Here is a 23413-nt window from a genome sequence, read left to right as displayed (position 1 = left end):
CGATATGCAGACTAAAGTAACATTTTATGAGCATGAGAAGTGAAAAGGAAATTTCAGTCACTTTGAGTTGCTTGTATTGTGCTATGAGTTTGTTTACCTATTCTATTATAAGCTTTATTTGTAAGTACTTAAGTATATGTATGATAATGATAGGTATAAGTATACATGACCGGTTAGGCACAAAACTAGGTTTAAGCATAACGAAAATAGTATTAAGCAAAACTTGAGCGTACTTTGATAATATTTATTACACTGAGGTCTATTGAAAACGGTTTATTTTAAACTACATTGTACCTTTTTATAATTTAGTAGGTACAAACTACTTTCAATTTAATTAGTCTGCAAGAAAGGAATCAATGGGAGAGATGTTAATTTTGGTTTCTTTTGCCGGCGGTGTCAGCGGGTGTTCTGATGTGTTGTCTTTGGCGTGCAGAGCGGTGGCGAGCGCGGCGTTGTCCGCAAGTGCGGCCGCAAGTGCACGCTCCAACCGCGCTGCGCCCGCGCGCTCCGCTTCTAGCGCGGCCTGCGCGACGCACAACGCTTCTTTATCCCGATCGATTGACTCTTTCGAAGAGTCTTTGTGAGTGAATTCTGATAAACGACTCTGGAGATCAGCCACCAGAACATTGAGACGAGTTGTTTCCGCTGAAAATATTATGTTTGTAGATAAACCCAAACGTCCAATTGAGACTCTACATTCATTCATTTATTTGCTATCACTAAAAATCCATTCAGGCGACTCTATCCCTATTTGTTTGTCACAGATAAAAATACGAAATTGTTACTTCTTGTTCGTCACGCAAATACCAAGATCTCTCTTTTGTTTTCCATTTCAGAATAAACAAAGTACAGTAAGTATCGTTATGTTAAAATTTGTCATAACGGTAGCTTTCAATCTCATATCATAACATTTAGTACATAACATATCATCGATAACGATAAAAGCTTGGCTAACCGTTGGCTCTGAGTAGTTCCCGCGAGGTGTGCTGCAGCTCGGCGGCAGCCAGGCGGCGCTCGCGCGCGTGCGCGGCGGCGGCGAGGCGCGCGCGCTCACGCAGCTCCGCGCCGCCGCTCGCGCACCGTTCCACGCGCCGCACTTCACTCTCCAGCCGAGATGCTTCGCTGTACCAAACAAACTATGACAAGATCTAGTTCGAACCGAATTTTAAAAACCAGGACACGACTCGTTCGTTCGGTAAGCGTTTTTAGTGGTACGTTGTGCGGCCGAGACCCTCGCCGCCCATATTTACCTGGCTACAGAGAAAGCTTTTCGCGCGTAGTCGTGGCTTATCGTAATGTTCGCCTTCACTGTGAGCACGAGCGGATCGACCTGTTTCAAGTTAAGCGGAGTCCGTAAGGGGTTCGCTCCGCTCGCAGGGGAAGGCAAACATTAGTAGCTTACTGCTCCAACGCTGCTAGTGAATTCTGAACGTGAAAGAAACTTGGCAATATGTGGTTTCGTTAGGTTTAAGGATAAAAAAGTAAAAGTTTCGCCCAGAAATACCCTGACCGCTTGCATTGTGTACATATTTATTTACAGAGTTGCCAATCTGGACAAACTACCTTTTGTCTTTTTATTAACGACAGTGAAATATTTTGCTATAAATACCTATCTATATTCACACTAAGCTAATTTAACACTTGCAACAGAAAACGTCATCCTCTATTTACTTTACTACTAACTTTTATTTTACTTTATAGTCTTAACTAATAAATTATTTCGTCTGCTTATTTTAATTTCCCTCATTAGGGCACATCACCGGTAATTGCTGGGCTTTTGCTCGTAGAGAGCGACAGGGCTGTCCATGTGAATTAGATGCTACAACACGTTTTTTGCAACACTGCCAAGCGAGACTGTTTTTTAATGCATGCATATGAAAATTTTACTAACAAGGATATACTAGATGTCTGTATAATATGATCTGGCAGTAAAATAGGGATTTTCTTTAAATAACTAGTATTTAAGTAGTTTCGCAGAAATAGACTTCAATCTAGCTGAGTTTTAGTCACCATCAGCTTAACAGAGAAACCAAAGTGTTACCTACAGTAATGCTATCTTTTATGAACGAGCATGATCAGTTTTTAATAAATCCAAAGTTCATACGTATCTGATGCCGACTGAATATTTTCTCTATTAGCTAAGCTGTTTTACTGTCAGGTGCAGTAGGTACATTATTTGTGTGGTGTATGAAAGTAAAGCGTACCTACGCAAGTAAGCATAGTAAGCGTATGCTGCAACTATGCAAGAAGTTGAAGAGAGTAGTTAAGATAGAGTCTAGTATATTAAAGGTAGGTACAATGTGTTTGTGTGCTTCGTCAGAATTGGAACGTTCGGTCGATCCCAGTGTTTATTGACCCTGGATGTTTGACGTTTGGTAGTGCGTGACAATAATTGACACCTTATAATGTTTGCGAAGAAACAGCATTGAATCTGCGGATGAGTTTCGTTTGTATGTAGAGCTCTACCTGCGCGCGTGTTCAAGGGCGGCCCGCACTCGTTCTTGCAGCTCACTGTACTGGCGTTGCAGCGCGGCGTGCGCGGCGTTCAACGGACGCAGATGTTGCATCTCCCGCTCAAGGGCGCTCAGTTGTTGCGACTGCTCGGTGCAACGTTCCTCGAGAAGAGCACGTTGGCGTTCCTAAGACACAAAGTAAAGGTTTCGGTGCAAACCGAATAGAGTCATCGCCGTTCTTATAATTTACTCATCACAATTTTCCGGCATCATCATATTATATTTTTATCTGCGTAAAAATATCAAAGCTGTCTGCTAAAATGCACCCAACATTCTCAATGCAATTAACGGGCATTTTCACTAAAACATGTACCTAAATAGCAACGGCATAGTTAAGGAAAAGTTAAATAATGTCAGTTTTGTGACGTTTTATTCCATATTAACGCATTTTGCATTTCTAATTGTTACCACAGTATATATGGAGATAATAGAGTCCCGTAGGTTGTCACGGCAAACTAAAGTCCACAATGCCTTTTTAACACCTTGCTTTAATTGGAACTAACAAAGAAACAATGTACCTAATCAAATCTTTAAAGTCAGTTACTTATTATGATATTTTGGCTTGAAAATGGGTGGCAATGACAATGCAATAATCAAGTAGGTATCTTTAACACAACTGACGCATTAAAAACCCCTTCTATGTACAAAATACATAATTCACAAAACTTACGAGAATTAGGAACTAGACTAGATGATGCTGTCGTCTGTCTACCGCAAACAAAAGAGCTCTATCTATGTTTCTTAGTGACAGTATATTACCTATGTTAAATATTAACCTACGTGTAGAATAAAAATTCACTAAAACACTCGCCATTGGCGAAATCCACATGGATGACATCATTATCCTACAATCTCTCCCTTTAATGCTTGACTTGAGAACTTAAATAAACTTTTTAATTTCGTTTAGGTATATTAATATTGGTACTAAGTTATTCCTAGTGCCATCCACGAAGACTCGTGATTTTGTCAAAATTAGACATTAATGACATTGCAATAAGAACCACGGCTCACGTCATCGTCAATGACTGTACCAATATTCATGTAATTGTCATATATCATGATGCTCTGAAGATAAGACATACCTCATCATGTATGCACCCACCTACCGTAATTTCTATCTGTGTCTTAACACTAGCGAGTTCCTCGTGAGCCTTAGCGAGCGCAGCAGCCGCGGCCGCAGCTCCCGCGGTGGCGGCGGCGGCGCCGTCCCGTGCCTCACCGGCCGCGCGCTCCGCCGCGTCTCGCGCCGCCTCGCTCGCCTCTGCGCGCGTACTTTCTGAGCGGACCGCATCTCGCAGATGACTCTCTGATGTCTGATTGAAATTATTCCGGCCAAAATTAAAGGAATTTCAGTCGTAAAGCAAAAAGGTTGATAAATTTTACAAGATTGAAATTGTAATATTTGAGGTAAAAAATACAAACTTACGCTTAGAGATTGAAATTCTGCAACAAGTTCCAGAAATTGCTGCTCAAATGTTGCGAATTCTGTCGTATTTACACCCATTGCTAACGTAAAATTATTGTTTTATGCTTTTAATTAAAAATAAATCACGGAGCTCGTTAACCTCTACCTAATTTAAAAGCGGGAAAAGTTTTTTTTTTCTTTTTTTGTCAAGTTAGACCATAGAGAGCTGCAATCAGCCACACATATGAAAATAGTTTGACTGATAAATTAAATCAGGCGTCAGATGTATATCGACAATATTTACCGGAAGGCTGCTTTCTTTATTATGTCCAGTTTTCATCCTACACAATAAATACAATCAAGCGAAATCCAATAATCGACGCTAAAAACAAATAACAGGCTAAATCTTCGCTGTCGAAATAATTGGAATGTGTCAGTTCTGATTATGGCCCTCGTGCAGGCTTCGCTGCGAGGGGAATATTAAAAAGAAGGGGGAGCTATTTTTCTTATCAGCAGGCTGGTATATAAAAGCTTGTTGATTCTCCAACCCCTCACTTGTCCAGGCGCTGTCGTCTCTGGTTACCGGGTGAGTGCAAATGTATTATATTTAAACTACACTTGTCTACCCCTACCCACTAAAACGATTGAAAGTTCGTGCATTAAAACTTCTCGAAAATCTAGGCAGCAATAATATTGTATGAAATTTCATTAGGTAGGTAGGTACTGCCCTGCTGGCATCACGGCAATTTTCGAGAATTCCTAAGGAATTTTTTGCAAAATATAACAATTTTATTTTAGTCCCATAGACGTCCTCGCTTTTTTGAGGATGGAGTTTTGAGAATTCCCGGAGGATTTTGGCATAATCCCGGAAATTCAATTCAAATACACTTTCTTACTTTTGTGCCGAGTTCCCATCGGGGCATCTGCACTACCTACTTACAATAAAATGTATATTTTATCGAGGGACTAAAATAAGCCAATATATACCCTAGGTGGTTAGCCACCCGAGCTTTAGCGAGGGTGTCTATTTATCCGAGGGTTTATATTGACTTTTAGTCTGGAGGTGAAAACTCTATTTTTCACTTCGATTGCGAGAACACTCAATTTATTTTAATCGTTTATGATTTACGCTCTTCAACAATTTCAAAGTTTTCGCGGTAAGTATTTTTTCCAACCAGACAGATATAACAAAATCGCATTGGCGAAATGGTCCATACACAAAGTCGAATACATAGAATGGCGCCACCTTCTATGCGGAAAAAGCATAGAACTAAGATCACGAGACTAAGAACGTAACAGTTTCGTCATGAAAATGGTCCACACACGATCTTATTTTATGCCAAAAACTAAGCAATTACTGGGTGTTTGAGTTTATATAAGTCACTCGGTAAATTAAAAAAAATAATTACTTTTACTCCCCAGGGACTAAAGTACTCACTTTACTCCCGCTTCGTAGGGCTATATTGACCTACTTTTAGAGCATGAGAAGTGAAAAATATATAAATTTATCAAAATTAATTTGGGTGCTAATCTAATAACATAAGGGCGTAAATGTCTAAAAATCGAAAAATTAGTAAAAATCGTACCTTCAGTAGTACAAGGGCATGATTTTTCAAAAATAGAGAAATGAGAAAATAAAAAAGTGGAATTATGCTATAGAAAAGTGGAATTATTCTGTCTACCGTAGGTGTTTGATTTCTTCGCAATAGTCCTAACGTGCCAATTGATTATTTATTTACCTACTAAAATTGGGTATTGTTGTTGTTTTTTTTTTTAATATGGCTCTGTTCATTGGAGGACAATTTTGCCAGTGTCTAGTATGTTTTGCCGTTGTACGGTAAAAAAATCTAGAAAACGAAATATGATAAGGTAATGGTGGATATACGATCTTGGCTATTGTTATGGACGTGTCCATGTTAATAACTATATTTTTCATCACACTTGCTCGTGAATGATGTTATTCCTTGCCTGTATACTAAAGGACAATGGCCTCAATTGTTCCCGCGGGAACTATGGATTTACGTATAGTTTTTCTCCCCAAGGGAGTTATGACTTCAGTTTTAAAAAGTTAGTAGGTACGTCAATTCGGACTAAAGAGGTTTCAAGTCAGCCTACGTTTCATTTACATCTTTAAAGCTTAGCTGTAGGTATGTAGACCAATTTTACCCCATAAAAATTTTCCACGCTTCATGAAACTTCGATATTTTTATATCTTAAATTTAAATCAAATTGTTTTGCAATAATTTTAGTACATATTTTTCTAGCACGTTGGAACAATCTGGCCGTAAGACCATTTGAACTCTAAAGTAAACACAGTTCTTAGCATTATCTATGATAGACGACTCGAAAAAAGTGACAATCAGATTTCCTGACGTTTTAATACGAGAGTGAGAGGGATGGTACGATACGAACTTCGATTTTCGCATTTTGTAGTAGCCCCCTGTATTGGCAGGGAGCCATTATTTTATTCAGTTGTTTTCTTAGCGCCTTTCATTTGCCCACCTGTGAAGTGTTTGGACACAAAATATTTTAATTTTTTGCATTTTTTTCCTCGCAATGTGATGAAAATCATTGTGCGTATCACGGGCCGTAAGGGGATTACAAACTCGAGTCATTAAAAGCCCTCCGCCTCTGGCGTCAGGCTTCTAATAGACTCTCGTTAGTAATCCCCTTCTTACGCCCCTTAATGCACAATGTACTATTACTCGTTAGGCTTTCCGATGTTACCCTCTATATGTACATGCCTGACGTCCATGATACAAACCATATTGGTCCATTATAATTTATAGATCTCAATTAGCGCTAAGATGCGGGTGGCGACTATGATCGCGCTGGCGTTAACCGTGGCGTTAACTACCTTCACTGTTTGCTGTGAGGGCAAGAGCCGTGCCATGGCACTACCGGATGATGAGGAAGACTTCAGGTATGACAACTTAAACTTTTATTCAGCTTCTCTATTACTGTACGGCTATAAAAGGCAACAAATTAACTGGCACTTTCTTCGGAACTGTAACATTTTAATGAGTACTTAACCAGTACTTAATCTATTGACTTCATCTATTTCCCACGTTTTCAGTTAATGCAATCATCGTGTACTAATTTTTCTGAACAATCGCTTGGTTACTCTACGCTCATCGCTTCAAACGCACTGACTGACAATAATAGCGTGCGCAGTGCAAGGCACCAGATGAAAGTGAGCAGAACGCTTATGTGAATGCATTGAATAATGTTGTAAAAAATATAGGCCTCGGGCGTTGTACCGCGACTACGGGCTGATGCGGCGCGCGCGCGCAGACGACTCCTTCGACGACTACGGACACCTGCGCTTCGGCCGCTCCGACGACTGACGGCCGCGGCCACGACGAGTCGCACATAAATACACACGACCGCTAATTTAAGTACTAATTAATCGTTGATTAAGCACGCATTCGTACGATAGCATTTTAAATAAAAAAAAAATAGACATGAAATATCAATGGCTGATATGATATGTCATGTCAAATAATGGGCTTGTAAAAAAAATTCGATAACATAATGTTACCACCAATATTAAATAGCTTCATTTAGACGTTAAAAATAAAACATGCTTATTTTATTTAAATAATGTATTATAACCAATAAATACATTTTACAACAGTTATTTGTTACAATAAATGTGTTACATTAACCATTAATATCTTAACGAAATGGGTATCATTTGAGAATTAAAATACGTTTCTTAAATAGATCACTGGTGTACTCTCATAAGGCATTTGTCTATGGCGTCAAATATTGATTACAGGTAGACATGAAACATTTTTCATGACATTAACTAGGTACCTACTTATTTAGTCCTTCTATCGTTGTATCAAGGTATGCTACTTTCTTGAATCTACCTACTACTTGCGTGACCTGGGCCTACGTTTACGCCCATTATTGAGATTATGAAAAAAAAAACTAGTTTTAATTATTTTCTTCTGGACAGTTTACTCGATGTACCCAAAAAGGAGGATTATTTCATTAACGCTATTGACGATGGCTATGTTGATGATGATTGTTACATATTATGGCCTTGTCACACTGCACCTGCAGACGAACTTTTTCTTAGTATCCCGAAATTCAGGTATTGTATTTCCAAAACATTTTGTGATTTCTAAGTGCTAGAATTTTTAAAAGTTGTAGGCAGCAGTATCATTCACAGTAACATAACTTATCATTGTATTATTAAAACTTCTTGTACTCATATCATTCGTTGCACGATTACTGGAATCTATTAAGTATGAAGCAACTTTGATAGGTAGTTAAATTAAAGTTACACTTAACTTTATATTAATTGCATTATGTTTGTTGGAATAGCTTTTTTAAGTTTAAAATTCCATCTATCTACAGTTACAACATTTTTAGCTTTTGTTTCTATAAATTGCGCTATCTGAACCATTTTAGTACCATTGCATTCTGAGATAATTTTCCACCCGATGCGCAACATTTAAAAGGGCTACAATTTTACAATAGATAATGTATTTGTGGTTATCTTAAATTGTCCACATCCATAAAATAATTTGGTGGAAAATTACCCACACTTAGTCGTCTAGTTAACATACACAGACTCTCGTTAACATACCAACCATGATAACTTAAACTCTGACAATGTAAACGTTTTTAACATTATTTATAGGCACGCATGATATCACTACCTTAAATTAAATTAATATATGTATGAGACTAGTTAGTTCCTTCCCTATGCTACTGTATTAATATAATATTTATATTAATTTAGCTTAGACTAACGAAAAGGTTGGTTAATTGTACTTGGTAAATACGAAGCGTATTAAAAATAAAATCTTTGAAATAAACCATTTCCGTGTACTTAAATGACAGTTAATTTCATAGTAACCAAGTTCAATTTGTTATATGCATGTACGTAGAGTACAATTCGTCGAAAGTATTAGAAAACATTCATTTTCTGTACACGTTATATCCGATCATGCGTTAATTTGCAACGCTGTTAGTGTTTGACACATTTCATGAGTATTTGATTGATAAAAACAGAACTATCACTTCTATAGCAGCTGCCATCTAGATAATGTCCTTTTTCTGCGAGCTTCCGAGCAAAGCCTGTAACAACAAGACAAGTATCAATTAATAAAAAAGTTTAGATCTCAGTCTTTACCTATACAAAAATCAATACAACTGTAGGTACGGTAGAAATAGCTCTACCGTACAGATACGTAGATATATTATCCAAAATTCATTTAATAATTCAGCTCGTAGTATAATTTAAGTAAATTGAAGACTTTGAAACTTAAGATTATTGTTACTAAAAACCTAGTATGTTTCTCCTCCTTCCTTCCTGCCTTTATATGGAGGAGGTTTTTACAAGCTTTTATTTAGTTTCACCTGTTCTGTTGTCTGTCTGTCTGTCTGTCTGTAGTCAAACCTTGCAAGTTAAATTGGACCAACTTCCAACGTAGTCGGATTGACTTGAAATTTGGCATACTAATGTAAATCACGCGACAATACAATAATCTAGTAGTGACATCCAGGTAGTCCAGCCAGGATCGTCTCCGCAGAACGGAACTCTTCAACGGTTAATAGCATCGACTTGAAATTTGGTATGCAAATGTAGTTTTGGTGACAATGCAAGTACAGTCAACAAAAAGTACAGTCAGCAAAAAAATCTTGTATTAAAAATGAAAGTTTTATGGTTAGGTTATTTCACTAACTTAACCAACATTTTTTTTAACGTTTATTTGATAGATAGAGAAGCTATAAGAAGCTATAGATACCTTGTTGACGAAGTTGACGATGGCGGTGGCGGGTTGGTCAGGCTCGAGCTCGGCGAACACGTGGCACTGGTTGTCGGCGCCCGTCGCCGCGCGCGCCACGAACGCAAAGATGCGCCTGCGCACACACAAACACACACACGCATAATTTTAAACGTTACAGTAAAATATCAATTCATCATAAAACCGCATGTTATCATCGATTTTATCACCTAGTTCACCATTCTCTGTTAGCCTTCGCTACAGAGAAATTAATGGTCGCTCGAAAGAACCGGATTCAATAAAGGAGTAGGTAGAGTCAGTTCCAATATCGGAGCTGGAATCCGTGTAATAGAGTTATATAAGAAGTGATTCTTGGATTCGAGATTACCTACCCATTTCTTACTGTGTACATTTGCGCATGCTCGTCGCGCATGGTTTGTACGCCGAGGCATCGTGTTCACGGCGAGCTGACATTGCGTGTCAAAAAATAACAGTTGCTGCTTTTGTCGTAATTCAGCGTTGTAATTACCTGTCGTGCTTGGTTCCCCCATCGACGTGCGCGAAGCGGCGCTCATCGGGGTCGAGGCCGGCGTAGGAGACGGCGGCGGCTGCGTAGTGTCGCCGGAAGAACAGCTTGCGCGCCGCATCCGTCAGCGTGATGCCGCCGCCGAACACCTTGAAGTGGACCATCACTGGCTGCGCCTGCGCACGCAAACACACACACCATTACTGAAAGTACCCTCTCTAACATGGCTGTTTGTTCGTTCATTTGTTTGTTTTTTGATATGTAAGGATAATGTCTAAAATTACAGAACCGGTTTCGAAAATTCTACTTCTAGAAAAATACCGACACTATAACGAGTGTCGAGTGTGAATAAACGGATTCACATAGGCTACATTTGATCCCGGGAAAGTGTGAAGTGCCGCGCTCGCATAAGTGCAAAAAGAAGAGAAAGAGCGGGACCATAGATTCGACACTTTAGTTTGCGTTGCCAACATACAGTTAGCTAAAATAAAATTAGGTAGGTATAGTAAAGATTTAAAGCTTGTAATAAAAGTTCTAGTTAAGTTAAGTTATGACAAGTGGACAGGGCAGCATACCTTCTTCTGTATAATGGTGGAGACGGCCCGTTTGACGGCGGCGGGCCCTGTGAGCGCCTCGGTGTTCTCGGAGCCCAGCAGCAGCACGTGGCACGCGGCGCCCGTGGCCAGCAGAGCGCGCGCCGCCGCGCTCGCCGTGCCGCCCGCCCAAGGGTCCCTGACAACCGCGTAACGTTAAGCCTCGTATTCATGGTAAACGTTTGTTTGAGCAACATAGTTCAATAAACGTGTTGCTGAATTGTTGAGTCATGTTGCCATGTTGCCGCTTGGTGAGCGAAAAGTCAGCAACACGTTGATTGAACAATGTTGCTCAACGATTTTTGACCATGAATACGGGGCTTTAGTTTAATGCTACATGAGCATCAAGCTCAACGCACTCACTGAGTGTGTCTATCGCAGTTGCGGGAAAATTTCGCTAGACGCTCTTTGCACCCCCAAATCGCTCAACTGGGTTATTAAGGAGTACCAACAGGTCGATTCACAAGCACGAATGGATTGAACGAAAGTAATGACACTTAGACATTACTGTAGGAAAATGACAGATTTACAATTTTCATATTTGTACACTCTAGGGCGCTACTAACACCATCAGAGGTAAGCTGACTATAAGACGAATTTCATCATCATCATATCAACCGTAGGACGTCCACTGTTGGACACAGGCCTCCTCCTTCAGACTACCAGTTACGGTAGACCTCGGTTGGAAGCGGCTTGCATCCACCGTGACCCCGCGGTTTTAACCAAGTCATCCGTCCATCACGTCGGTAGAAGCTGCGCTTGCCGATCCGCAGCCTCCATTCAACGCGAATTAAGTGCATATCAAATTTGTCCCGAATATTTTGCTATTATGTACGAGTAGGTATTTAATCTGTGGTGTAGATATATCACCTGTCGGGCAGCCGCAGCGGCACGGGCAGCGCGAGCGGCGTGACGGTGTGCTGGTAGACGAGCGCGGAGAGCGAGCCGAAGACGGGCTCGTCGGGGCAGCCGCGCAGGCGCACGCCGCGCGCCGTCGGCTCCACCAGGAAGTGCCGCACGCCGCCCGCCGCGCGCACCGCCAGCCCGAACGCGCCCGGGAACGAGTTCGAGTCGCGCACTATGAACGACCCCTCCTCCAGCTGCTGCAGCGCTGATATTGCTGCAATACCACAACACGATATCAACACACCATACGAGTACCAGCCGATAGGCCTTCCTCTACGGATTAAGTACTTATTGTAGAATTGCCTTAAATATCATCACTATTATGAGTACTTTAATGAAAACATGAGGGAATGTGTGAGTGGTGTAAGCTTAGATTAAATGTTACTGAGAGACTGACATCCAAATGAATTAAGTATCATTAGGATGCTAATTTTCTCATTTGTTGCTCTTGTAAGATTATGAAATCTGCGTATTAAAATCAGATAACACGCAGCAAAAAAAAAACTTACACCATTATACCACCGCGTCAGCACAAACACTTCATTTAGACTACCCATTATTATCTGTTAATCCTTCTGGATTAAAATCGAAATGTTCTACTAAAAACCTAATCGCGGGAGTTACTTTAAATTTGATTAGGTTGGTACGTATAGTTGGAAGCTTTTTATCACATATTTACTCGTACCTACAAAAGTAAAGAAACAATTTGTCAAACATTATACATGTAACATATGTATGTATGGATTTCAAAAGTTTATGCAAGATAAGATTATACCAACAGATAATAAAGGGTTTATTTCTGAAATGATAGTAAACTGGTTATAGCAATGTGAGTCACCGTCGTCGCGCGAGATGTTGGGCTTGTACCAGTAGTGGCTGGTGTCGCGCGCGAACCGCTCGCGGTCGGGCGCCACGGGCTGCGGCTCGGAGCCGCCCGCGCTGGAGCGCCGCGACCCGCAGCTGCCGTTGTACGCGCGGTACTCCGACTCGGGGCTGCCTTCGCGCTCTTTCCTGTTACGCACACATATCACGGTTAGTTGGCGAAAATGAGCATATAGTTCTCAAAATCAGCAAATAAATTTCAAGGGACAATTGAGACTAAAATTGACTAAATACATTTTTCACACAAATGTCTACCCCGACTGGGGGGATCGAACTCGGGGCCAGTAGGTTATCCAGTCAAAAATATCAAATAACAAAAGCTTACGCTCCACTTACGAGCATAATTCATCGATATATCGCAAGAGTACATTTAAAACTCTACCTACAATCCGATTTACGCCTGACAGTGGGGGTACGCGGAATGCGATAGAATGCACTATTCCGAGCAGTCCACACTGTAAACACATTTCCACTAGTTTGCATCCGCCGCAGTAGCCACAGACTACAGGGATTTTTTTGCGCTACTTATACGACCTACTGGGAGTAAAATTCTTATTAGTTCGCATTACGAACAAAGGGGTACGCAGGGGTGCCGCATTTTCCTTCCAAGTACTAGTAGTACTACTATTAGTAGTAAAGTAAGCAGGCAGGGCCCCATTTCACGAAGCTACAAGTTACAATTTACAAGCTGTAATCTCTTTTCAACGCATACTGTTAAACAAAGACTACCGCTTGTAAATTGTAACTTGTAGCTTCGTGAAAATGGGCACTGGTCGTGCTGACCTGGTGACGGGCGGCGAGCGCGGCGGGCGCGCACTGAGCGAGGGCGTGGGCGTGGGCGGGTACGGCGTGCGCGGGTGCGTGGGGAAGGCCGGCGTGCCCGCGCGGGACTCCGACCGCGACCAGCTCTCCGTGCGCTCCCGGATCTGATGCCATAACCATTACTGCTAATATGCTATTTGACACTATTAACCAATAATAAAAATACGTAGCTCTTCTAATAATATTTTTTCTACTCCCGTACTACAATGTGCTGCTAACGATACCGCTATCGGTAATCCAATGAGGTGCATTGTGTGATCGCAACTTTGACAATTTCATTGTGAAACGTTTCACAATGTTCTTTTTCGCACTGCAAATGGCGGGATTTAAAACAAAAAAAAACTTCAACCACTCTATTTTATTTACTTAAAATCATTGTTAAATCAACTTTAAAGATTAATTAAAATATGTTTACATAAACAATTATTGAATAATGAATACTTACATAACGGACAAGAAATGAATTTTATAGTTATTATTAAATTTTAATATTTCAACATTAATTTTTTCAGCTGCATTCGAAAAAGTTCCCAGATCCATTCTCAGGTACAACTGTTGCATAATAGTTATTGATGCAACTGTATCATAATAAGGGCCATTGACACGAGTGCGAGTTTATGACATGAGGCGAAGCCGAGATTGAGATACGCGTGAGTGTCTCAATGGCTGATTATGAAGTTGAATTACATTACTTCTCACCTCAGCACCTCAAACAGGCACGTTCTGCTATGAGAAATCAGTGAGCAAAATCGCATTTTGCTCACTTCGTGAGACAAAGTAACTTTTTAATTAATATTTTTTTAAATACTTTTTAAGCATATAAAAAAAATAAGAAAGAAAGTCGATAATTAAGTAAATAAAATAGAATGGTTAGTTTTTTTATTCCCGCCATTTGCAGTGCGAAAATAGTAGATTGATAGCCAAGGGTGGAAAGTGACCCATTTCACCCAAGATATTTGCGGCGCTTGAACGAAGTGAGAGCGCCAATAGTTCGAGGGGAAATAGGTAATTCCACTCGAATTAGACAATCTACTTTTCATGTCGACTGTGAGGAAAGTTTAATTTTCATGGGTAGTTAGCCGGGTGGAAAATTGCGTATTCATCTCTAGGGTGGAAAGTATTTTTTTTAATTTTTCGATTAGCCACGGAGTCGAAGATAATTGAGTTACGTCAATGACACTTTTTTTTTCAAGTTTCGGCATGGCCATCTAGATGCACGTCGTGACGAAGGAGCTGACATATACAACACTGGAGGTTGAACGCCGAACATCCGTTTGAAACAAGAAATTTGATCTTTATTACGTCACGAACATATTCCATCTCTTTCTTTACTTAGGTTAAGGAAGAGATGGAATATGTTCATGAGATAGCACATTGACATTGTACTACGCGAGTAGAAAAACTAAGTTTTCGAATGTGGAGAAAATGTTAAGATGCAAACTTACAATTGTCTCGTTGCTGCCGGGCTCCGCAAGTGACAGTAGACCAGGCGCCGTGGTGGACGTTGGAGTGTTGCTCCCGCTCCATTCGCGCAACATCGTCTTTTCATACATGAATTTCCTAGACGAGGTCCTAAAATTATATATTAAGAGCAGTTTATACCAAACTACAATATTTTGTGTCAATAGATTTAAGTTTAACTAGGTACTGAAAATTAATTGACCTGTCAGGTGCTTGCGGACTGATACTATCAGTTCTTAGTGGAGTTCGTAAAGTGTTAACGTGCAACGGAACGCTAAAGTCATCGTCGTCATCTGCGAATGCTGTCGTATCGCTGGTGTAGCCATCCACTCTGTAATTAATTAAAATTCTATATCTGTATTCGGATATCTATAATAATAGTCTAATTACTAAGACCGAAAATACTCGTATTTCTAGATTTTCAAGAAGTAAAGTTAAAGTTTACCGATGGCTAGCCGACCGGCGTACGTGTCGGGAAGGCGCTTCCCATTCGAGCGGCAGCCGCGCGACCCTTTCCCGCGCTTCTCTCTTCTCGCGCAGCTTCTGCTGCTGCCGTTGCAGCCACGTGAGCCCCGTGCTGCTCTCGAGGGCACTCTCCGAGCGCCGCGGCTCCCGCGCCCGGCTGCTCTCCTGCCAACCCAAAGTGCTCGCAGACCGCCATGTCCCATTTTCTTCGACCGTTTTGCGAGCGCTGCTCGGAGGCCGCTCGAGCCACTCTGTGTCACCATTCAACCATCTGGAAACCATACGGTTTACATGTCATTAGTAACCGTGTATTAGTCATTTCCGTGTTTTTCACTGTATGTAAATCTTAATCGGCGTACACATGAAGTATCCTAAGGCCTAAGTTGCTTACTTAGTTACATGTAAGTGTATGTGTTAGCTCGTGTTTATCCAGCTGACGCTAAACAACATTTTGTATTTTTTTTCTGCGTAGGATTTTGACGATGACTTCGGTTCATATAAGGTTAAGACAAATACGTATATTTGCTGTGTATGTATGTAGTGGGCGGAAGGGTATCCCACATCACTGAACATAAATTAGACGACTAGTTACCTAGATTATTGTTATAGAGTTATATCTCATACATAGCTAATTAATAGAATATAATTGGCGTGCTTAATAAATGTTTGATGTAAGCAACAAATAATACCTAACCACGTATTACTGCTCTGGTCATAATTGTACGAGGGTAAATATACCTTACGTATAACAGGAACAGTGCAGATCAGTTAACAAACGGCACTTATTTCAACGCAGGTAGGCCTATGTATGGGGGCACCGATACCGGCGGGTGCTGGCGCCCGTTTATGGCGACGTTTATCTCGAAATAGCAACTTGCTCGGGTCGCGATGGCGGCGGCCGGCGACGCAATCACACGCCATCGCTCCAAATCAATTTCTAAAAGCCGACGTCGCCTTCCGACGCGACTCTCATAAGCCGATACATGTATGGTAACTAACTGCCTCGGTGCATTATGTTAAGCAATGTCGGTAGGTAAGTTGAAATAATTAAGATGTTATTTAAATGTTACTGCAATCAGTGGCCATATGCGTGGGACTTACGAAAGCTCTTAAAGCCCCGTAGATATATTGATTAATAAATTGTCCGCTAGTAGACTTTCTGCGAATTGTGTTCATGAGGAGAGTATAGAAGTGATCAGTCAGCAGGCGCCATATAAATAATTCGCAATAAGCAGATTGTCGGAGCCGGAGCCGCCGCGGCGTAATGGCGCGGAACGAGTGCGTTTGCGCGCTCTCGGCCCACACCCGCCACTTAACTTCATTCATGTTCCTACTTCCGGTTATAAAAAAATAGAGACACGATCATGGACGAGTAATCTTACGTTGTGGCAAGTCAACGGAAAGGTACTTCTTAAACTGTACCACTTGTTCAATTTTTTCACGTAGGTAAGTTAATTGCCGAGAGCGAAAAAGATGCACTGGAAATATATCTAGTTATTGACAATCACGCTTGAATTAATTTATAACTTGATTTCCTTCACGATTGATTTAATTTATAATTGAATTTTATAAAAGATTTTCTAAAGTGCCTGGTCAACACAGATGGAGACCAAAGGGCCGGCAGCTATTTTTCTCAATGGATTGCTTAATTAATTATGTACTTATCTACTCAAAGAGGAAACGCTGCCTGTTTTTTCGGCATAAACAATAGCACGGTAGGATTACGGAACCCTAAAACCTGCACTCATTGTAATAAATACAGACCGGTAAGTAGGCATTCGCTCGCTCAAGTTTCAAGTGATAAGAACAACCGTTAGAAAAGTCGGTTGCGGTTAGTTGACACCTACTTTTGCACAGGATCTTTATAGTAACTATCATAGCCTCATTATCTCACGTGTATGGCTATATCCATAGCATACTACTGCGGAACATTTAAGTGCTCCTGTCCTATAATTGATTTGATTGACTGCAATGCATTGTAACGACGTTGCTGTGATTGACAAGATAGATATCGCTATTATGCTCACTTATTTATCTTGTTGTCTGTCATGTCCGATAGACGGCATGGCGTGGCATTGTTTGTACCTTATGCGACAATGACAATCATTCATATCATTATGACATTGTATGTATAAGCTCGTAGCTTTGGATACATTGCTAATTTTTAGAAATGCCTTTATCATTATTATCGTTGATGTAGTAAATAACGCCACATGAATGCCGGTTAATGTTGAAACAGGAATGCCAAATGAAATGATAAAGTAACGTAAGAGAGATCACAGAACAGCTTTTATGCAATACGAGCATGCACACAATGAAAGGCTTATTCTATACGCCACACGCGCGCTCGACGTGCTAATAACAGTAATTTGCTCCTTGTTACTGTTGACACACTTGATGATTGGCCATTATCTACGATCTGTATATGTCTAGTTAGTACTTCAAATAAATTTTATTCAGGTACGTGGCTTAACAGAAGAAAAATAATACGCACAACATTTAGACTGTTTTTTTTTTGCTGACTACCTACCTACACACGAAGTCTTAGTGTTATAAAACCCAATTGTAATTGGATGTATTTTTATTATCGTTAGAGACGACCACAAATCATTACTAAACACTACATGGCATAGTCCGTTTTTGTTGTGATCATTGTACGTTATTCAATTAACACCCACAGAGTCTTGGGATCCCACGCACCATCTATCAATAAGTGATCAACGGGATCAAATTATTTTTTAACTCCACTTTTAGGTAATTCTTTACGCCTGTTCTAATAGACAATTAAATTGCTTGGTAAATAGCCCGTAAGTGCGCTATTGGGTATATACATCTAATCTACCCCAATTAATGGCCTTAGAGCCGACAGCCCCATAAAATGTACCAAATTACACACACCAAAGTATAAAATGAGTTTGTGGTATGGTGTAATGGCCCAGATTGGTCATGGTACACTTTATTACCCTTCTTCATTGACAGTGAAGTGGGTCGAGTAGAGCAAAGTTGAATAAGTTAAGAGACTATCCTATACACAATACCTACTAACCATTGAAGGTCTTAACTTACTTTGTAACAATAATTTTTGATCCTTCTCGTTTTAGAAAATGTCAACAGAAATCGTATGAGAAATAGGTAATTGAATCAGCTTTGATCTTGGTTTTAAGGTATGCTTCGATTATTTAGCTTATAAACTGCGTATTGGCTAAAAATAAAGTATAAATAGTGAGGTTATGAGAGTAAACAGAAGGCAGAGTAGAGCGGGCGCAGTAGGCGGCCGCGAGTGGCCTCCGACGCCTACAGCACAGGAACACATGTTTACATTTGCTGCCAGATCCCTTTTTTATTTTAACTTAAACAAGTTTATACTTTTTATACAGTTTCGTTATTTGAACAGGTATAATTAATCTGAAATTTGCCTTTGAAACAAAAGGAATGAACCAATGTTATGCCTGCACAAAGATTTATTAACGATGCGCTATTAGTTTTGAATTATTTATAAAGCAGCGTTTTACCTATATCCACATCGCGTAGATTAAAGAGAACATATAAGACTACAGTTTATAAATGCCATTTTCACGATCATATTCAGAATTATTTTGTTCCACTCTTGTTAGCATGAATTGATACTTAAAGTGAACCGGTCGGTTTATTTATGCGTACTAATACTTTATTTATGCGTATAAGACGGAATGTATAGTATTAAATCATATATACCTAATCAAAATATTCAATCTAGTCAAAATAATAGACTTTCGAAGTTATCTACTCACCTTCCATTACGTAGAGGAGAAGCCGGCGGTGGCACTGGCGTTGTGGTCGTAGTAACATCCTCGTGAGTGAGTTTCCGGAGGGTTCGCGGAGATAGTGGCGTACGAGGCGAGAGCGGTTCAGGGGTGGCGATGCGTTCGTCGTCGTCATCCTCGATAGGTTTGTAGGAGCGGCCGCCGCCGAGGGCGCGGCGCACCAGCTCAGGGCTGGCGAGGCGGTTGGGGGCGCGCAGCATACCGGGGCGCAGGCCTGGAGCTCCGTAGGTGAAGGGCGCGGAGTCGGCGCGCGCGTGATACGGTATGTCGGGCGCGCGGTCGGCGCTCGATTGCGCGGCGGCGGCCGGCGCGCCGGGCGCGTCGGGCAGCGCGCTGACGGTGCGCAGCATGTCCCCGAGGAGCGCGTCGAGCTCGTCGGGCGGGCTGGGCGCGGCGCGGCGCCCCGCCGAGGAGATGCCTGAGTCCATAGACGCGCTGAGCAAGGACGCGGGCCCGCCGCCCGCGCGCACCACTGTCGCGTAGATGGACCCGTCGAGGGGACCGAAAGTGTGCGCCGCTTCAGCCCCCTCCCCGGCTTCGCCGCCGGACCCGGAACCCTCACCACTGCCGTTGTTCTCACCTAAACCAAGAGAAAGCACACGGGTGTTTACTTAAATAAAGCGTGTCGCAGGAGTGACTGATGTAAACATGATCCTACGAATATTATAAATGTGAAAGTTTGTGAAGATGTTTGTTACTCAATCACACAATAACGCCCGAACGGATTTACATTAAATTAGTATACAGATAATTTTTGTCCCGGAAAAGTGCATATAGTTCCCGCGAGATAGTAATTAACGAGTTTTATGCGACGAAATCACGGGCAACAGCTAGTAAAAAATAAACAATGGTATTCGCCAGAAAGCATACACCTACACACACACTAATTTTCTATATTAATGTCGTATAGTAATTAACAATGAGGCAAGTTTATTTTGTAATAGTTACCTATATTAGTTATATTATACATGCCACAGTATGTGCATTCGGGGCACGCGTCATAAATTCAGATCCATTGGATGGACGGACCCAAAACCAGTGCACATGCCTGCCCCAGCCATTGAATAGTTTTGAAACATTTTTTGTCTTTAATGATTTCAAAAAAGTCTTAGTAAAAGGTGTTGATAACAAGTACATATCTACATCTAGATTTATATTAAAACGTACTATTCTTTATCCATTAATGTATAAATTATTAGAATAAACTTCAGAACGAAAGTTGTAATATCTAAAATGTCATAGCATAGGTAAATTGGTGTCAATTGTCCCATGATAGGTATAGGTAGGTATGTTTCAATATACGAACTCATTATTCTGCTTTTGAAATAGCCTTTCGGTGATTATAGTCTCAGGCCAAACTCTTTAGCTTCGGTTTAATTAATAGAGCTTCTAAATTGGATCCGACTCGCTCCAATAAACGAATGGCTTGCTTAGCTGGAGCCTCATCCCGATGTATACTGGCTCAATTCAAAGTAACATTATAATGAAATTTCTTCTAAGGCTTTGATTAGACTCGTTGGTATTTATTACATTACATCATTACATTATATACCTGTGGTCATGCAATAAACGATTTCGATTTCATTATTCGTTCAGTTCATTGAGTAGCGCAGTAGTAAGTAGTTACCTACTACAAATGCACCGCACAGAGGGATGCCGTATGGGTTCGATTCCCGTTATCCCGAGTAAGAAATATAACATCGTTGTACGAATAACTGAGGCTGGGCCCTGATATTTAGGGGCTGTTTCAGCATCCATAGATTAGTGTTAACTGACGGTTAAAAGTGATGCCCTCTCCGTCTATTCGAACAAAACAAATAGAGACGGCATCACATTTAACCGTCAGTTAACACTAATCAATGGATGCTGAAACAGCCCCTTAGTCACTTGATTTTTCTTATTACTTAAAAGCTATCGCATTATTTAGGTATGTAGGTAGGTACGAGAAGTTTATGGTGTGTGCTTAAGAATATGCCTGTTAAATTTTAGGGCCAATTATAAACATGGTAAAGATACTAATGATGTACTCATATTAACTTTTGTCAAAAGATTCAAAAGATGTGGATTCGGTTCAAGGTGACTTATCCAAACAAGGAAATAACCTTCTAAGGCAACTATTTATCGAAGGTAAAATAAGGCGTGTAGACAAGCTAAAGCCATGGTTACGATACACTAGGATGACACGGAGATGCGTGAGAATAGCTATTAATGTTTGAGATTAATTCAATTGAAAATATTTTTAAAACAACCTTTTTTTAATGAATACACATATTTTGTTTACGTTAATTACTTTAATTTGCATACCAAATTTCGAAACAATCCAGTCATTGGAATAAGGTGAAATTGAACTTGTGCGCTTTTTTCTTAACAAACTTTGCAAGTTGAATGTAAGCTTGTAATAAAATAAATAAGAAGTTTAGTTGAACTGTTTTTTTTACATTCAAGACAGATATTTAAGTTTATTAACTAACATTTTGATGGAAGATCCAAACGATTCACAAACTTACTCAGCAAGTAAACAGTTTATACAAGTTAAATTTATACAAATCAGTAAGAGTTGTTATCTTATGTGCCTCATTTCCATAATGAACTGGTAAAGTTCCCCTAAATTAAGATGTTTTTTCTCATAAAACATAATAATTAAGAAACCGCCGATGTAAAATCAAATGTACAAGATAAAATGGATAGAGAACGCTAACACAGGCTCATTTCGCCCGTAGTCTGTCTACATAATGGTTAGTTGATTTCACAACTAAACTAAAAGCAGGGTTGTCAATAACGCAATTAGTGTAAAGATATCAACGTCAGCGTCTGGTGACCGTCGCGTCGTCGTCGAGCTGTTAAGGAAGATGCGGTTATTTCTGTGATGTCAACCAAAATAACACGTTGGTTCGGGCTAGTGTTACGAAACGTGTGGCACGCAGGAAGAGGATGCGCTCCCTTCGCCGCGACGGTCGCAGAGCCCTGCCGCCGCATCTTCCGGCTAAATACTCAGCGTTTTCCAAACATTTCAACTCGAGGATCAAGGTTTTGTGGCATTGGCAGACGACGGTAATTAAATTGTCGAATTTGTTTTTATGTTAGACGACTACGGTCAAACCAGTTCTCCATGTGACGTTTTTTGATTGAGTAGGTATGATTAAGATTTTCACAACACATCACATTTATACAGATTTCATGCTGCTTTAATATTTTAATACATATTTAAACTTTTCGCAAGATATTCATTATCATCCCAGCCTATATACCCTCCACTGCTGGGTTTCCTCATGATGTTTTGCTTCACCATAAGCTTGTGGTAAATTTCAAATGTAATTTCGCACATGAATTCCGAAAAACTCCTAATGCTCTATGCTTGGCCTCCATAGGTCAAACCACTAGGCCACCACGGCTTCCACACCACGCAAGATATTACAAAAATCATACCTAATCAAATAATTTTTCACCTCACTAGCTCGAAAAAGCTGTCTTTATCCTTCGAAATCTACGTGGAAAGTCGCTTTTTATCCTCTTGGTTGGAAAGAGTTTTTGAAATTCGAACGTTATCGTGAACGGGTGCCCTCTTGAAAATACACCGACCGCTTACTTTCACAACCTTGTATCTGGCCACAATATTGCTTTATGGTAAGTACGATAGTGTGTTGATTTGTTGTATACATTTCGGGTAGTAGGTTGAGGAAGTAAGCGTTGAATATTGACGTGTTCACAAAGAAAGTTCTTCATACATTGTTGAATTAATATTTAAATATGTTAATTAAACTGTTATTTCATTATTATTACTAAACATTTATTTAGTAATAATAAAGCTCATTTCAGTTTTCTGAAATTATTCCAAATGCGTCTATAATTACAAAAAAAATACATTACAGAACAAACAAGAAGAAAATACTTAGGATATCATATCAAATGATGAAAAGAGATTCGGAAACACACCCGAGAAAAAAAGCACAATGACACGTGCTGAAACGTGGTTTGTCATTATTTCATTAATATAAATGCGTTAGTATAGAAGTGTTTTAACTATCTCGAGGGCGCTGTCATCGTTCATCCACCATTACCTCTCATATTTCGTTTTCCAGAGTTTTTTTTACCGTACAACGGCAAAAACTACTAGACACTGGCAAAATTGTCCTCCGATGGACAGAGCCATTTTTTTTAAAAGAAACAACAACAAATGCGTTAGTGTTTTCATTCTTGTTATTAGATAAGTATTGTTGTTATTTATTAATACCAAAAAAAATAGATAACATTTATATTACATTTTGTTCTATTACATAAGTTTTTTCGTCTTTA

At 40.2% G+C, this 23413-nt stretch overlaps 3 protein-coding genes across 11 annotated transcripts in view; 1 reads left to right on the top strand and 2 right to left on the bottom strand.

Moving 5' to 3' along the window:
• Window positions 1-334: 334 nt before the first annotated feature.
• On the bottom strand, window positions 335-4036 carry LOC141426217 (uncharacterized). The gene is made up of 5 exons (XM_074085068.1): window positions 3940-4036; window positions 3620-3826; window positions 2467-2639; window positions 956-1122; window positions 335-645 (listed from the first exon to the last, which is right to left on the bottom strand). Exons 1-5 carry the CDS (start codon window positions 4015-4017, stop codon window positions 335-337), a joined length of 936 nt encoding a protein of 311 aa, XP_073941169.1. The 5' UTR covers window positions 4018-4036.
• A 406-nt stretch (window positions 4037-4442) lies between these two features.
• Dsk (Drosulfakinin) lies at window positions 4443-7403 on the top strand. Its single transcript, XM_074085700.1, has 3 exons — window positions 4443-4504; window positions 6708-6841; window positions 7163-7403. The coding sequence occupies exons 2-3, from the start codon at window positions 6726-6728 to the stop codon at window positions 7263-7265; spliced, it is 219 nt and encodes a 72-aa protein (XP_073941801.1). The 5' UTR covers window positions 4443-4504; window positions 6708-6725; the 3' UTR covers window positions 7266-7403.
• A 102-nt stretch (window positions 7404-7505) lies between these two features.
• The window catches only part of by (focal adhesion protein tensin), a 120990-nt gene continuing 105082 nt past the window's right edge, over window positions 7506-23413 (bottom strand). For all 9 annotated transcript variants that reach the window (XM_074085690.1, XM_074085691.1, XM_074085693.1 and 6 more), the window contains 11 exons: window positions 19088-19700; window positions 15298-15588; window positions 15055-15183; window positions 14837-14963; window positions 13353-13495; window positions 12526-12698; window positions 11652-11901; window positions 10764-10920; window positions 10192-10364; window positions 9684-9798; window positions 7506-9012 (listed from right to left, as the gene is read on the bottom strand). In XM_074085690.1, coding sequence (XP_073941791.1) covers window positions 8974-9012; window positions 9684-9798; window positions 10192-10364; window positions 10764-10920; window positions 11652-11901; window positions 12526-12698; window positions 13353-13495; window positions 14837-14963; window positions 15055-15183; window positions 15298-15588; window positions 19088-19700 — 2210 coding nt within the window. In that variant the 3' untranslated portion in view covers window positions 7506-8973. The remainder of the gene's footprint in view (window positions 9013-9683; window positions 9799-10191; window positions 10365-10763; window positions 10921-11651; window positions 11902-12525; window positions 12699-13352; window positions 13496-14836; window positions 14964-15054; window positions 15184-15297; window positions 15589-19087; window positions 19701-23413) is intronic.

Source organism: Choristoneura fumiferana, chromosome 3 (assembly GCF_025370935.1).
Source record: "Choristoneura fumiferana chromosome 3, NRCan_CFum_1, whole genome shotgun sequence".
In the NCBI taxonomy this organism is placed as follows: Eukaryota; Metazoa; Arthropoda; class Insecta; order Lepidoptera; family Tortricidae; genus Choristoneura; species Choristoneura fumiferana.
This window is presented reverse-complemented; position numbering and strand designations above follow the sequence as displayed.